Raw genomic sequence first — 15,871 nt, forward strand, 5'->3', positions numbered from 1 at the left:
ACTGGTGCCGGCGTCTTGTTGACGGGGGTCTTGCCAACGTTGCGCGAGCGGAACACGGAGGGGGCCTTGATGTTGTACCACTCCTTACGGGCGAAGGGATCGGTGCTGCAAGAGCATGACCAGATGAGACATGCGAACAAAATGCGAGGGCCGGGATGCAAGAATGCGCGGAGTGGCGGCGTACATCTTCTTCTTCTGGCCCTTCTTGCCACCCTTGGAAAGCTTCTTGTTCTTGCTGGAGAGGGGGAAAGCAGCAACGATCAGCGACCATCTTGAGCGAAACCACGAGATTTTATCAGTCGATTAGGCGGCAACACGTACCCGACGGCCATGGTGCACACCCGTGTAGAGGACGATAGGAGAGGAAGAAAGAAAGAGAAAGAACAAACCTAGCAAAAAACCACTTTTCATCGGCCCGCCACTATGCCAGGCATTCAAATTGCAAGCCTCTCCTTTGAATTTTGACTGGTTGAAAATTTCATGGTGATTTTCTTCTCTTTGTTTCATTTCCAGCAAAATTCATGTTTCATCTTTGTTAATGTTGTGGCTCCCTAGCCGATTTGGTGCGCCCAGTGCTTCCCCTTTTCTCTTCCCCTCTACTTGTACTCCGCCTCGCCGATTTGGTGGCTATGCGCCGTGCTTCCCTTTGCATCTTTGTGTACCATTAAAATGTTTTGCACATGAATGAATGGATGAAACAAACAATCAACAGTTGCCGTAGCTCGATCAACGTAGGTTCGTAAGAAGACCATCTTGTCCGCAGATCTTGGCGCTGTCGCCATGCCACCACTTGTGTTGCCTTCTTCTGAGTGGTTGTCCCGCAACTCTCTGTCGGGGAGGCAATTTGGCGGTTGCCTTTCCTGAGCCGTCCAGAAAGCCTTCACTCCTAAGTTCTTGCTGTTCTTCACCTCGCCTCTCGCCCACCACACAGCGCCACACAAGAGAGCAGAGCAAGATGAGCTGGCAGGACATTCAGTTGCACACCTTCACCGCTTGGATCAATGACTACCTCAAGGGTTCGTTCTCTTTTCTTGACCCGCCATCGGGCCACTGTTGTGTTTCGCGTGTGGCGTCCATCTCGGCTCTACTTGGTTGCGCATCGTTCGTAGGGCCAGGCATTAATTAGAACCGTTCGAATCTCGTTCTGCCCACAGACAGGGGTATGCACATCAATGATCTCAAGACCGATCTGAAGGATGGCGTGGCTCTCCTCAACCTGCTCGAGATCATCAGCGGCAAGCCCATCGGCAAGAGGTGGAACAAGAACCCTCGCGTCCCCAACCAGAAGTACGAGAACAACCAGATCGCCATCGAGTTCGTGCAGGCCGAAGGCCTCAAGCTCGTCAATATCGGTAATTCGCCCTCTCCTCCTTGGATCGATCGCTCTACCGATTGCACTCCTTGGCCCCGCTACTTGCCACTCATTTTTTTAATTATTATTATTATTATTAGATTTTTTGCTGTTCGTTGGCGCTGCTTACTAAGAACAACCCAACAACAGGCGGAGTGGACATCACGGACGGCAACCTCAGGATCACCCTTGGCCTCATTTGGACCCTCATTCTGAGGTACCAGGTCAACCGCGGCGGCTCGGGCGACGAAAACGCCAAGAGCGAGCTCCTCAAGTGGGTGCAGTCCAAGATTCCCGAGTACAACGTCACCGGCTTCAAGAAGGGTACGCGCACCGAACCCATCGTCTTCTTCTTGTAGCCCCACGACCTAACACCAAGGCATCTCCCCAACGCTCAGACTGGAACGATGGCAAGGCTCTCTGCGCTCTTACCAGTGCGTCTCTCTCCCTTGCTGTGCGTGTATGCATGCGACTTGGTAAGTTTGATGAGCTGACCGCTCGTGTGCGTGTGTGTCCACAGACGCTGTTGCGCCCGGCTCTTTCCCCCACCACGCCGCGCTCGATTCGAGCAAGGCCATCGACAACTGCGACCAGGGTATCAACACCGCCAACGACGTGCTGGGCATTCCCAAGCTGCTCACGCCCGAGGCCCTGTCCAACCCGCGCATCGACGAGCAGTCGGTGATCACCTACATCTCCTACTTCCGCAACGCCGATCTCGAGGGCAAGAACAGAGCCGACGAGCTCTCCAGGCAGGCCGCCAAGTGCCGCGCCTACGGTCCCGGTCTTGTGGAGGCCGTGGCCGGCGAGCCCGCCGACTTCGTGGTCGACACCCCCACCCAGGACGGTAAGCTGGAGATCAAGGTCGAGGGACCCGCTGGCGCCAGCAACGTCCCCGTCCAGGTCAACAAGAAGCAGGGTCCCGGCGGCGCAGCCACCTACGACGTCTCCTACAACCCCACCACCCCTGGTCTCTACAAGGTGCACGTCACCTACAACGGCATCCACATTCCCGGCAGCGTCTTCACCGTCCGTATCCTCGAGGCCATCTCGTACGCCTCTCCCGCCAGCTACCTAGTGTTTGTTGCGCTGTTGTGTGCAGTGGTAGTCCCCTGTTTCTGTTCTGCGCTGACCACCTTCGCTGCAGGCTTGGTGGTGAGGGCAAGATCCGCGTGTTCTACTCGACCACCTCGTCCACCGAGAAGGGCAGGAGGGACGTCTTCGACCTCCAGCGCCTCCTCGAGGCCAAGAAGGTCCACCTGAGGCCCGACTTCGAGCCCTGGATCGCCGTCGACATCATGGAGAAGGACGACAGGGACGCCGTCTTCAAGAAGGCCGGCACCAGGAACCTCCCCATCGTCTTCATCGACGACAAGTACGTCGGCGACTTTGACACCGTGGCCACGCTCGAGGAGAACGGCAAGCTCAACTCCCTCCTCAAGTTCAACGAGCGCGCCTAAGCAAATAGGCGTGATGCCTCTGTATCTGTGCACCCCGCCAGCACCCACAAATGTAAACATGTTTGTTATTCTAACACCAAAGCCCGCCGTCGTCTTTGGCCTGCTTGTGTTGTGACACCACACACGCGTGTTGTCGCCACCGCACACGCACATTGTCCGGAAAAATACATCGCGGCCCATTTTACGTAATTTGGCGGCCAAGCCTTTTTTTCTCTTTTGCGAGCACTTGGAGGATCTCGGTTCTGTGTGTGCTTAGCTCGTTCGCCTCTTCTTCTGCTCTTGTTCTCTGTTTAGTTTTTATTTGAATCGGCGGCCGCACACACGTTTTCGCACGACATCCATCCATCCATCCATCCATTCGCCCTTCATCTCATTCTTGGACGAACCGGCTCGAGCTTCTTCTCGAACAGATCTGATTTCCTCGCCTTCTTCTCTGCCTGGTGCCCCACCCTCCTCTTCCTCTCTTGTGCCGAGGAGAATAGGCCTATTCCCTTCGATCAATCGAGCAGACAGCCATCGAGACCATCAACAACGCCTTCCTTCGACCAGAGAATGGAGGCTTCCCTTGATGGTACCGCAACCATGCCCTTTCCTCTTTGCACCAGTTGTGCATGTCTCCCCACATTGGCACTCAGATCGTTGATCAAAATTCGCCTCTTTTGAAGATGCTCGCCAACAATCTAAAATATGCATTCTGAATGGCACACTCACCCTTGTGTTCACTCAGATTGGTTGCAGCCCTTTGAAGATTCGATGGTGATGAACCACGACAGCTGGCTAATCACCGACCAAGAGGAAGAGGGGGCGACCACGCGCGGAAAGAACGGAGGAGGCATGGGTGCCGCGTTCCTTCTCAACGCCTTCGGCGCCGACATCAAGTTCGAGGACAAATTCGACGTCGAGGATGAGGAGATTGCCACCGGCAACCAGGGCGACCTGGAGCGGTTCTTCAAGCACGGCAGCACCGGCCTCGACACCCTTCTCACCAACGGTACCTCGCCCACTGCAACTTCCACCCTCAACTGGCAGTCCTCTACGCTACCGCACGTGCTTTGCATTCCGATCGGCCATTGCGTGGGCCGAGTTCGCCTTGCTCAACGCGTGCGACGGTTCTCTTCTTGTTCCACAACACAGCGGCTGTGGTGAAGGACGAGCAGGAGGAGTTGCCGGACGTCAACGCGTTCTCGTTTCGCTGGGACGACGACGAAGAGCTCAAGCTCAATGGAGGCAGCGACACCGAGGATCACCCGCCTTCGTTGCTCTTGGACTCGGAGGACCAGCTGCTGCTCAACTCGGGGCTCCTGTCCTTTGACGATATCACCCTCCACTCCACGTCCTCCTCGCTCAGCTCCATGTCGCCGTCTTCGTCGCTCTCCACCTTTTCGACTGTCTCGCTGTCCTCGCCTTCGCCTTCGCCGACGTTGCCCGACGCCAAGGCCTCCTCCAACCCCTCGTCTCCAACCCCGTCGTCGTCGCCTCTCCCCTCATCGCCGCCTTCTTCCATCGCTCCTGCCCCCGCTCCCGCTTCCGCTCCAGCCACGCTCCAGCAGCAACCGACGGTGAGCTCCGTTCCCAGGGGTGGGGCCATGCCGCCCTACGCCGGCAGCTTCCACCCGGGCGCCTCACCGAGCGCAACACTCTGCGCACCACCGCCTCCGTCCACCACCGCGTTGGCGGCGGTGCAGAGTGCTCCCATGTCGACATCCTCGTCTTCGTCCCGCGTCAGAAGGCCGCGCGTCAGCAGCAGCAAAGTGACGCCAGCAGCCAAGAAGGCCGCCTCCAGTTCCACGCCTCCGCGGGTACCTCTCCGGCCTCCACGGGGAGCGGAGGGAGCGGCCACGACTAACCCATGCGGTTCGTTTTTCCCTTTCAGCCGCGACGGAGGAGGGCGGCCAGCACGACCGTTGCGCGGGACAAGCAGGACCGTATGGCGCAGGAGATGGCCGGTGACGACTTGGCGAAGGCAATCCTCTCGGGTCCCCTCACCCTCGAGAAGCTGGCGTCGCTCTCGACCCTCAAGGTTTCTGGTACGAGGCCACGCCCACCAACGCCCACCCCACGATGCGCTCTTACCAACTCGAATCGACGCTCGCGTTTCTTCTTCTTCTTCTCGTGCGCGTTCTGCAGTCCTGCAAAAGCAGCTCAAGCTGGTGAACGCGTCGACCAAGGGCGCCAAGGCGCAGCTCATCCAACGACTGGTCCGCTACATGTACCTCTTCAGCCAGCAGCACCGCCACCAGGTCCACACGTCGTCGTGCTCGTCGGCGTGCGGGCTGCCGCACAACCAACCGACGACGATCACGGCCACCACGGCCAGCCGATGTAGCGGCCCCTTTGTCGATCCCACCCTCATCAACGCCGACAGCGTAAGAGCGAAGGCGGCCGTGGAGCGAGGCAGGAGCATCAGCGTCGGCGACGGCTCGCCCATTCCTCTCTCGTCGTCGGCGCCCTCGCTGTCCGTCGCCTCCTACCTCTCCACCCACCTCTTCCCGACGCCGCTGCAGATCACCCTCACGGGACGAATCGTGGAGGAGGAGGAAGAGGAGGAGTTCTCCGACTGAAGCGATCAACCGCCAACCGACCGACCGACTTCTTGTGTACAAGTGGAGAGATCCGGCGACCGAGAAGCTCGAAGTTGACGGAGGCGCGATGGTGATGACGATGGACGACGACGTGTGCGGCTCGAGCTCCCGCGTGACGCGATTGCGCGAGTGGAGGAAGACGACACTCAAGCATAAGTAGGAAACAAAAAGAGAGAGACGACGACGACACGGGTGGAGCGAGGAGCCCCCTATATATTATAGGCTCCAGCCACCCTCCGCGCTGTCGTCGCCTCACAAGCACAGCCGCCGAACGGCGGTGGTGGTTGACAGCTGTCGCCCACCACCAGAGGTCAGCCCTCGTCACATAAAACGCTTGCGTTGCTTTCTCGTGCACGATTGCTGCTCCGCCGTAACAAAGAAGAAAGCTGTCTGTGGCCAACAAAGATGCAAGAAGGAAGTGTACCGCACGCACTCGTGTATGTCGGTTCGCTCATAGCGGCGTGTGCCGCTCTACACGTGGTACCGATCCCCCCCCCCCGGTTGCTTGCAAGACAAGAGAGAGAGAGAGAGCGAGAGCACCCGGCCACCGCAGCTCTCTCACCCGCGGTGGTGGGGGCGCTGCGCAGGTGGTGCCAGCGACGGTGGTGACTGGCTACGCGTGCGATAGGCAGGGCAAGGTGCTCGTGTACCGCCTCAACGGTCTGCGAGTCCTCTTCGTCGTAGTGCTGGCCTTCGTGGGCCTGGTGCGCCCCACTACTTGGTAGTTGCTCTTCATGACTCTTCCTGACACCTCTGTCCAGTCGTACGCCAATGTTATCGACGGGGAGTACCTGGCCAACAACATATGGCCCTGCTTCCACGCCGGCAACATCTACGGCCTCTTGTGCTCCTTCATCTTCTACATCAAAGGTAAAGCTCATCTTTAACTGCTACTTGCCGCCACCCCAGCCCAGGCACAGCGCTCACGTACCACTACTTCTTCTCCTACTACGTCAGGGAAGCGTTTGCCGCCCGACCAGCGAGACGTGGGGCGTAGGGCCATCACCGTAGACCAAGTCAAGCACAAGAAGGAAGAAGAAGAAGACAAAGCTACAAAGAAGTCGAGCGGCACCAAGGCACCATCCACGCCGTCGCCGTCTTCCAGTGGTGGGGTCGGCTCGTTCCTGATGGACTTCTACGCCGGGCTGGAGTTCAACCCGCGCCTGGGGCTGTTCGACCACAAGATGTTCCTCTACCTCGTGGGCGCCGTGGTGCTCGAGTGCGTCCTGGTCTCGGCCGCCATCACGCAGTACCACGCCCTCGGGGGTCGTCTGTCGCTCGGGCTCACCACCTACCTCCTCCTCTTCTCCTTCTTCGTCGCCGAGTACATGTATCACGAGGTGCTCCCTCCCACCCCTCCATCGCCATGTGCGTCGTGTGTGTGTGTTGTGTGTGTGTGTCGTCGTTGTGTGCGGCGCTAACCCGTGCGTTGATCGGACAGCACGTGCACTTGTACACGTACGATCTGTTCGCAGAGCGGGTGGGGTTCAAGCTCATCTGGGGCTGCCTGTGCTTCTACCCCTTCTTCTACGGCATCGGCGTGTGGCCCCTCCTCGCGCGCGGCCCCGACCAACAAGACACCACCGCCCCGCACGCCGCCCTCGCCGCCCTCTGCTTCTTCGGCGGCTGGGCGCTCTCGCGCGGGGCCAACAACCAAAAGTACGCTTTCAAGACCGGGCCGCCCAACGCGCCGTTCCTGGGCATCGCGCCCCGCGTGGTCCCCGGCTCGCGCATCCTGTGCTCGGGCTGGTGGGGCCTGGCCCGCCACATCAACTACCTGGGCGAGATCCTGATGGCCATCGGGCTGGCCCTCCCCGGCGGCGGCGCGGGCGCGGGGTGGTCGGCCCTGCTGCCCTGGCTCTACCCGCTCTACTACGTCGCGCTGCTGTTCCCGCGCGAGCGGGAGGACAGCCGGGTGTGCGAGCTCAAGTACGGGCAGGCCTGGCGGGACTACTGCCGCGCCGTGCCCTACCGCATCATCCCCTACCTCTACTAGTAGCCGGCCGACACAAGCTCTTCATCTCAATCGTTTTCCACCACTTCATCATGTGAGTGAGTGAGTGAGTGTTGATGGCGCTTCTTCTTCTTCTTCTTCTCTTATTCACTCGATTCGGTGGCTGTGGCTGTTGCGCATTCAGCTGTACTACGCTCGGCCACGGCTCCGTGGGCTGGGCTGACGGTCGCCCGTGGTGGGTGCGCAGTCGTTGCGAGCTCGGTGAGAAAGTGCTGGAAGACGCGCTTGCCCTTGAGCAGGTTCTCGAGGCGCATGCGCTCGTTGGGCAGATGGGCGGCGTCGGAGGCCTGGCCGAGGGGCAGGTGCACGGCCGAGGCGCCCAGCTTGTCCTCCAGGAAGCGCGTGATGGGGATCGTGCCGCCCTCGCGGATGTAACTCGGCCTGACGCCCCACACCTTCTCAACCGCGCGCTCCGCCGCCTTGTAGTGCTCGCCTGCGCAACACACACGCGACACACACACATGCGACACACACCGACACGACACGCACAACACGCACGACACACACCGACGAAGCCCGTCGTGGTCGGTCGCGCGAAAATCAGAGCAGGTGCGGGGAGGGACGAAGGAAACGCACTGAACGGATTGCCCAGCCACCAGTCGCCGATGTGGTCTTTGGACACTGTCAACGTGTTGCCTGTTCATGTTCATGTCCACGTTCACGCGTTCGTGAGTGTGTGAAGATGTGAATGTGCGTGCGTGTGCGCCCATGTGTCTGTGTGTGTGTGTGTGTGTGTGTGTGTGTGTGGTGTGTCTGTGTGTGTGTGTGGTGTGTGTGAACGTCAGAATGTTGCTGAGGTACCTGACTGGAGGGCGTCGAATTTTTCGTGGAGGAAGGACGCAAACATGTGGTAGATCTCCTCCGGCCGCTGGTTCGGCACGATCCTCACGCTCAGCTTCGCCGTCACTGCACCAAAAGCAATTCAGCAAAACATTCATTCATTCATTCATTCTTTTTGTGCGCGAAGCCTCTCATAAGTACCTTTGTGTGGAATGACCGTCGTGCCTGCGTCCTTGCCTGTGTGTCGTGTTGTCGTGTGTGTTGTGTGTGTCGTGTGTGTCGTGTATGTCGTGTATGTCGTGAGTGTTGTATGTGTCGTGAGTGTCGTGTGCGGTATGGACAACAAACCGAGGACGGAGCCCGAGATGCTGTGGATGGTGAGGCTCGGCTGCCGCCACCGACGCATGAGCAGATCCTTGGGCGACGAGCTGAGCAGGGCCTCGTTCTTCTCCACGCCGTACTTGTCGGTGAAGAACGTGAGCGAGCTGAACTGGGTCTCGAAGCCCTCGTACAGCTTCTCCTCCTCGGCCGTGACCGGCTGCACGGCGTCGTAGAAGCGGGGCGGCAGGATGGTGCCCGATCGGTCCATCAGCTGCCCCAGAACCGTCACCAGATCCACCATCGGCTCGTGCATCAGCCCTGCAACAACCGCCGACACAGGTTGAGTCGTGCGTGTCGCGTGTGCCTAGCCGTGCGTGTCGTGTCGTGTCGTGTCGTGTCGTGTGGGGTACCTCCATCGATGCCGGAGTGGAGGTCCTTCTTGGCTCCGTTGATCTGGAGCGACAACTGAACGACGCCGCGCAGTCCGTAGGTGAGGCCTGCAGGGTTGGCACACCACAAGTTGTGCGATGGTGAGTCACACCAACCGAGAGCTTTGGTCGCTTTGTCGCGCGCGCGTACAGGGTCGTCGGTTGCCCACCCAGAGGCCGTTGCTCACCAACAGCACGTCCGTCCCTTTGAACCAGCTCAGATTATTCTCCTGAGGTCGCACGACGTACGGCGCACCGCGGTGAGTGCTACGACGAAGCCACACGACACACACGACACACAACGACACACAGTTCGGTTCGTACGATGGCGGGAATGAATCCCTGCGAGTCGTTCTCCTCCTCGCCCTCGATCGCCATCACTATGTTCACCGGCAGCCGCGGCGTTGCGCTCTCCTGCGAACCGCCCCTCCATCGAGTGAGCGAGCGTCATCGCCGCGCGCGCGGGGAAGTAGGGGTGAGGGGCGTACGGCCGCCGCGTTGGCCAGGAGTTGCTTCACCGCAAACACAAACGCGATGATCGGCCCCTTGTCGTCCGTCACGCCTCGCCCATACCTACACCACACGACACGCACGGCACACGACACGACACGCACGGCGCACAACACACATGACATGACACGACACGCACGACAGGGTCACCGCACGCTCGCCGCACATGCGTGGCATTCTTTGGGGGGGGGGTACAGGTAGCCGTCGCGGCCGTCCATGGCGAAGGGGTCGCTGTCCCAGCCCTCCTCGGCGGCGGCGGGCACGACGTCGTAGTGGCCGTAGTAGGCCAGCGTGGGCTTGGTCGGGTCGTTCCCCAGCCGGCCCAGCACCAGCGGGTTGGTCCCCTCCGCGCCCTGCACCAGCTTGCACTCGAATCCCGCCTCCTGTCGCCGCACACACACGCACACACGCACATACGACACGCACAGCACGCACGGCACACGACACGCACACGCGTCACGACCGCACACGCACACGCAGCACACACGTAAGTGGGGCCGCGAGGTGGGTGGGATGAGGGGGGGGGACGGAGACCCGGAGGAGGCGACGGAGGAAGCGGGCGCCGGACCAGCACTGCTCCTTCATGGCGGGGTCGACGCTGATGGTCCGGAGCTTGATGAAGGCCCGCAGCGCCTCGAGCATGGCCTCGTCCAGGTCTGCGCGCCCGTGCGATCGTCACCACCACCACACGCACGGCACGACACGGCAGTGTTGAGGGGAGGGAGGATACCGGGGCCGTCGGGCAGTGGGATGGAGCCGCCGGAGGCGAGCAAAGTGGACTTCTTCTGGATGTGCTGCTCGCAGTTCCAGACCTGAGGCGCGGCGTGAGCCAAAGATGCCCGACACGGGCAGCGCCGTGTGCGTGTGCGTGTGCGGTCGTGCGTGTCGTGTCGTGTGCGTGCCGTGCGGTACCTTGATGGCGTTGTCGCACGCGGTGAAGATCGTGCGGCCGCTGATGAGGATGGTGGTCACCGCGCTGCCGTGGTCGATCGTCTGCTTGCACGCAAACTGGGCCTTGTCCCAGATCTATGGACCCACCCGATCACGGTCGGGGCGCCCACGTCAGCGCATTCCCGCGGCGGCGGCGGCGGCGGCGGCTGGCCGGAGGTACCTTGACGGTGCTGTCGGCCGACCCGGTGATGAGGTGCTCCGCCGAGACCGCCACGGCCGTGACCTCGGCGCCGTGCATCAGCGAACGCGTTTGATAAAACGTCTCCATGTCCCACACCTTGTGTTGGCCCCCGCATTAGCGTGTGCGGTGTGTGCGGCGGTGCGTGTGTGGTGTGTGCGGTGGTGCGTGTGCGGTGTGTGCGAGTGATGCGGTCGATGAGTGAATGCGGTACCTTGAGGAGCTTGTCTTGGGAGCCGCTGTAGATGAACGATCTGTCGGCAGCCACGGACAGCACGCTCCCCGTGTGGCCCGTGAGCGTGGCCACGCACTTGAGCGTGTCCGGCTCCCAAACCTGCGCACAGCAATCACAGAGTCGCTTGTTACCACACACACACGACACGCACGACACACGACACACGCACGACACGCACACGCGACATACCTTGACAGTGCCATCGCCAGAGCCGGAGATGAGTGCGCGGGGTGGTGGTGAGGGTGTAGACGTAGCCGCGGTGGTCGTTGGTGGTGGCCAGGACGCCCTCCCCCCAGGTCGACAGCTGCGCCAGCGTCACAGTCACCGGCTGCGCCGGCGGCGCCTCATTGACCAACCGCTCCAGCAGCCGCTCCACGTCGATGCTCTGCCGGCGCACGACACGGCACAACACACACGACACGACACGACACGACACGACACGACACACACACACACACACACACACACACACACACAACACGCACACACACACACACACACACAAGCAAAGTCAGGTGAGCGGGTGATGATGGGTGGAGCAAAGCTGGCCACCTTGATCGTGGTGTCTTGGCAGCCGACGAAGATGCGCCCGTTGATGCACGCCAGCGAGAAGATGTTGCCGGCGAACCCCACCACCCGCACCCGCAGCGTCAGCGACAGCAGGTCCCACAACTGCCGTACATTCCATGCATTCCAGTTGTGCGTGTGCGGTGGTGCGTGTGCGGTGGAAGGTCAGTAGAAGGAGCAGAGAGCCAGCAGAGCTGAGGGGAGGGAGTGCCTCGATGCAGCCGCGGGGAGCGCACAGGAGCAGGCTGCCGTCGAACCGCGGCATCACGGCAAGCGCGAGCGGGCACCGGTCGCCCACCTCGACCAGCTGCTGCCTCTGCTGGAACAGCGCCTTGTCCCACACCTGCCCACCACCACCATCACAACACACAAAAGAAAAGTTGATAAATAAAACCTTGAATGATGAAAAAAGGATACAATCTCGATTGGAGGAGTACGGAGATGAGGCCCCGTTGGGTGGCCGCGAAGAGCAGATCGTCGCTGGCCGCAAGCGCGAGGATGCAGCCGACCGCCGTCTGATCCACGTGCAGTGTCTGCTCCAACTCCACCACGGCCTCTCCGACGTCGCTCGCCATTCTTTCCATCTCCTCATTAATTTTTCCATTTTTCTATTTAAGAAACCATTTTTTAAAAGAATAAAAATCGTTTTAATTCTTTTTATCGAATTAAATGATAAACAAAAATTGAGACCGGCGCGTTGGAGGCGCCTTTAGGCCGACACCTCGTGGGCGGGGTTGGCGGGCGGCCTGGAGGTCTTGATCTTCTCGCCCCATTGCTGGGCCTTGCGCAGGAGAACGTCCTCGTTCATGCCGATCATCTTCTCGTCCTTCACCAGCTGCTTGCCGGCCACCCACACGTCCGTGACACTGCACACGCACACGCACACGCACACGCACACGCACACGCACACGCAGTGAGAACGAGGTATGGAAGGTGACGACTTTACGGTGATGAATTGAGTGGGTTGAATGAATGAATGAATGAATGAATGAATGAATGGATACCTGTTGGTGCCGACGTAGACGAGGTTGGTGATGGGGTTGTAGACGGGCTCGGTCCTCAGCTTGATGGCGACCACGTCGGCCTCCTTGCCCTTCTCCAGCGATCCGATCTTGTGCTCCAAGCCCAGGGCCTATTGGCGCGGTGAGCCGCAGTGAGCCTTCGGGTCTGGGTGGAGCGTCGTTGTGCGCTGCGCGCTGTGCGCTGTGACGGGCAGTACCTTGGCGCCGTTGATGGTGGCCAGCTTGAGCATCTGCCAGCCGGGCATGGCGGTGGCGTCCTTGGCCTGCAGCTTGTCGACCAACGCCGCGGTCCTCATCTCACCTGCCACCATAAGCGATATTATTATTATTATTATTACATTGAACACTGATTTTTTATTATTGTTGTTATTAATTTGAATTTGAATTATTAATATTATTATCCTCCTTCTTTTTGTAAGGCGGGTGTGGAGGGCTGTACCGAGGAGGTCGAGGTCGTCGTTGCTGGCTGCGCCGTCGGTGCCGAGGGAGACGTTGACGCCCGCCTTGGAGAACTTCTGCACCGGGCAGATGCCGCTGGCCAGCTTCAGGTTGGACTCCGGGCAGTGCACAACGTGCGCGCCTATGTTTCGGTGCGTGAGAAGAAGAAGAAGAAAGAAGGGGTTCACGCAGTAGCAGCAAACGAGTTGTGGTGAAGGTGGTGGTTACCCTTTTCGGCCCAGAGCTTGATCTCGTCGTCGGTGACGTGGCACATGTGGGCGGCGATGAGCTTGTCGTCGATGAGGCCGAGCTTCTGCAGGCGCTCGATGGGCCGCATGCCCTCGTTGTTCTGCTGGTGGTCCGACACCTCGCGCGCCGTTTCGTGCAGATGAATGTGAATCCGCATGCCCAGCTCTGCCACGACACACGACACACGACACACGGACACACACGGACACACACGACACACACGACACAACGAGCAACGGCCAACTGGTGAGTAAGAGAGGTGGAGAGCGAGCATCGATCGAATCAAGAGCGAGCCAACCATCGGCGATCTTCTTGGCCTTGAGCAGACCCGCGTCGTGCATGGTGTAGGTGGAGTGGGGCGCCATCACCACGGTCACCAGCGGGTGGTCCTTGTACTTGTCGTGCAGCTCACGCAGACCTGCAGCAATCGAACAACACACACACCACACACCACACACACACACACCACAACACCCTGTTGAGAGATCGCGTGGCGGGATGTCGGGCGTCGTGTGTCGTTCGCGCACCCTTCTCGATGTAGTCATCGGCGTCGTTGGCCCAGTTGGAGGGGAACGCAATGACCGGAATGCCGATGGCGCTCCGCATACCGTAACTGCCAGTCAATTGCCGAGTGGTGAGCCCGCGATCAACTCGTCCGCGGCGTAGTGCGACCGACGGTGCGAAAGTTTTAAGCGAATTGGCGATGGGGCGGATGAACGTACTCGGAGGTGACGCGGGCGCTCACGTGCGGGAAGAAGTACATGTCGTTGTAGCACGTCACACCGCAGCGCAGCATCTCTGCCACAGCCAGCTGCGAGGGCATTAGTCACGTTGCGCGTGTGTGTGTGTGTATGTATGTCGTGCACGACCACCCACCAACGTACCTTGGTGCCATCCTCGATGTACTCCTCGCCGATCCAGCGGCCTTCGGCGGGCCAGATGTACTGGGAGAGCCAGTCCTCAAGGCTCACGTCATCGGCAAACCCGCGGAGAAGGGTCATGGCGGCGTGGCAGTGCATGTTGACGAGGCCCGGAATGAGGACGTGGTGGTTCTCGATGGCGTGGTGTCGCTCGCCCTCGTACCGGTGGCGCGCCTCCTCCGTGGGCAGGATGTCGTGGATCTTGCCTGTTCACCGCCCAACGTCCCGACAAACATGTTCCATTAGCATGCCCAGATGAATGCACAACGATTATCTTTTAATTAAAGATCAACTAACCCAAGTTAACATGTTTCGTTTGTATATGATGACAGCTGGTCGGAGAACCATCGGCGATAAAAAAATCAAGCGATTGAATTTTTACACAAATGCAGGAAGAATTGGAGTTACCGTTCTTGATGATTAGGCTGTGGTTCTCCAGCACAGTGTTGTCGGGCACCACGGGAATGATCCACTTGGCGTGCAGCACATCGTCCACCTTCTCCTTGGTCACGTTCTCCATGGTCTAGAAGCGATCGTCCGTCAGCTGCCGATTGTTTACGATGTTGATTGCAAACGCGAATGGTGTTTTTTGATTTGAATTGATTTTTATTTATTAAATGTTTACAACTCCGCCTAACGGCGAACTCTGCTCCTCTGGATCTCTTGATCGCCGTGTGGCAGTTGCGATCCACACATGAGAGCATTATTTACAATGTGGCGTGAGCACGCATTCGCGTGGGAGAGTGATCCCGAGTTGAAGTGCTGCAAATGATCACTTGGAGCTCTGCTTGTACTGGCCGACGTTCTCGAGGATCTTCTTGCCGCACATGGCACAGATGCCCTTCTTGTAGGCGCAGCCTTGGCAGTAGAGGCCCTCCTGGTGCAGATTCATCTTGCACACCTTGCACTTCTTGGCGTAGGGGTTGTAGCGCGCCTTGCTGCTCAGCAGTTTGTTCTCTCCTACCTTCCTGCCGCCGCCGCCAGGCTCGGTCGTGTTTCGTGAACCCTCCTTCCATGTGTCGGGACAGATCACCTTCTTGAGCTTCGCTTCACCTGAATGCCACAAGATGAGATGGGGTTTGGGGGGGGGGGGTGAAGATTAAAGGAAAGACACAACGCGATTGATGGGAGGTAGTAGCATGGTGCCATTGATTTGGCAATAATAAGAAGAAGCAACGAGGAGGGCGAGGGAACGTACATTTCTTGCACACCATCTTGCTTGCTTCCGTCTGATTTTGTTTTCAGTTTCTTTGTCTTATTTCTCAGTGCGGACCTTTCCCGCTTTTTTCCCGACGCAGACCTCTTTGCGTCCGTCCTGTGGGTTTTTATTTATCTCGTCTATCCCTATCGCCTCCGGCGGCGCCACATTCCCTCCCGCAATGCACGCCATTTCGCTCCGATGAGTTGGAGAAGTAGCCCCCGTTCAGCTGAGGTACCTTGAACCACTTGTTCCAGCTGAAAGTGCCGCTTCTCATCTATTTCTGTTCTCAGTCCAGAAAATGAACGTGAGCGATTGAACGGATCTCCGTAATGCATTAAGGATCGGCACCTTTGCGCGCAAAGGTACATACACTTTCCTTCTACATCTTCATACTTGATCTCCGTTCTTTTGGGGATCAACTTACGTTCGTGTGATGTTCACAAATTTCAAATATGGTTAAGATCTGACTCACTACGTGACGTCGACTTTCTGTGCTGATGATCGCTCTATTCGCTTTCTACCTTCTCCCCTCGTTATGGTGGAGCTGACTGGCTCTTTTTTCTCTTTTCCAGGACATAGCGTGCAGGCCCGCTAACGAAGGCCTCGGCTCGGCCCAAGACTTGGTCGCGCTCGCACTTGAGCTGAGCGGTATGGTACTACTGCT

At 59.0% G+C, this 15,871-nt stretch overlaps 5 protein-coding genes and 1 pseudogene across 5 annotated transcripts; 3 read left to right on the forward strand and 3 right to left on the reverse strand.

Moving 5' to 3' along the window:
* Positions 1 to 955: 955 nt before the first annotated feature.
* On the forward strand, positions 956 to 2,811 carry ACA1_220050 (calponin domain containing protein; the record flags this gene model as incomplete). The annotated part of the gene is made up of 5 exons (XM_004337233.1): positions 956 to 1,016; positions 1,155 to 1,352; positions 1,502 to 1,675; positions 1,872 to 2,403; positions 2,499 to 2,811. The coding sequence occupies 5 exons, from the start codon at positions 956 to 958 to the stop codon at positions 2,809 to 2,811; spliced, it is 1,278 nt and encodes a 425-aa protein (XP_004337281.1).
* A 753-nt stretch (positions 2,812 to 3,564) lies between these two features.
* On the forward strand, positions 3,565 to 5,372 carry ACA1_220060 (SAP domain containing protein; the record flags this gene model as incomplete). The annotated part of the gene is made up of 4 exons (XM_004337234.1): positions 3,565 to 3,802; positions 3,946 to 4,610; positions 4,685 to 4,838; positions 4,939 to 5,372. 4 exons carry the CDS (start codon positions 3,565 to 3,567, stop codon positions 5,370 to 5,372), a joined length of 1,491 nt encoding a protein of 496 aa, XP_004337282.1.
* A 426-nt stretch (positions 5,373 to 5,798) lies between these two features.
* ACA1_220070 (ergosterol biosynthesis erg4/erg24 family protein) lies at positions 5,799 to 7,389 on the forward strand (the record flags this gene model as incomplete). Its single annotated transcript, XM_004337235.1, has 5 exons — positions 5,799 to 5,813; positions 5,981 to 6,097; positions 6,155 to 6,263; positions 6,351 to 6,733; positions 6,835 to 7,389. The coding sequence occupies 5 exons, from the start codon at positions 5,799 to 5,801 to the stop codon at positions 7,387 to 7,389; spliced, it is 1,179 nt and encodes a 392-aa protein (XP_004337283.1).
* A 101-nt stretch (positions 7,390 to 7,490) lies between these two features.
* ACA1_220080 lies at positions 7,491 to 11,952 on the reverse strand (annotated as a pseudogene).
* Positions 11,953 to 12,086: 134 nt separating this feature from the next.
* ACA1_220090 (Nethylammeline chlorohydrolase) lies at positions 12,087 to 14,526 on the reverse strand (the record flags this gene model as incomplete). The annotated part of the gene is made up of 10 exons (XM_004337236.1): positions 12,087 to 12,243; positions 12,382 to 12,509; positions 12,597 to 12,700; positions 12,839 to 12,979; positions 13,066 to 13,251; positions 13,385 to 13,504; positions 13,614 to 13,699; positions 13,809 to 13,897; positions 13,971 to 14,212; positions 14,415 to 14,526. The coding sequence occupies 10 exons, from the start codon at positions 14,524 to 14,526 to the stop codon at positions 12,087 to 12,089; spliced, it is 1,365 nt and encodes a 454-aa protein (XP_004337284.1).
* A 252-nt stretch (positions 14,527 to 14,778) lies between these two features.
* Positions 14,779 to 15,220, reverse strand: ACA1_220100 (CRIPT, putative; the record flags this gene model as incomplete). Its single annotated transcript, XM_004337237.1, has 2 exons — positions 14,779 to 15,059; positions 15,205 to 15,220. 2 exons carry the CDS (start codon positions 15,218 to 15,220, stop codon positions 14,779 to 14,781), a joined length of 297 nt encoding a protein of 98 aa, XP_004337285.1.
* Between the last annotated feature and the right edge of the window lie 651 nt (positions 15,221 to 15,871).

Source organism: Acanthamoeba castellanii, assembly GCF_000313135.1.
Source record: "Acanthamoeba castellanii str. Neff unplaced genomic scaffold scf7180000084758, whole genome shotgun sequence".
Taxonomy (NCBI): Eukaryota; Discosea; order Longamoebia; family Acanthamoebidae; genus Acanthamoeba; species Acanthamoeba castellanii.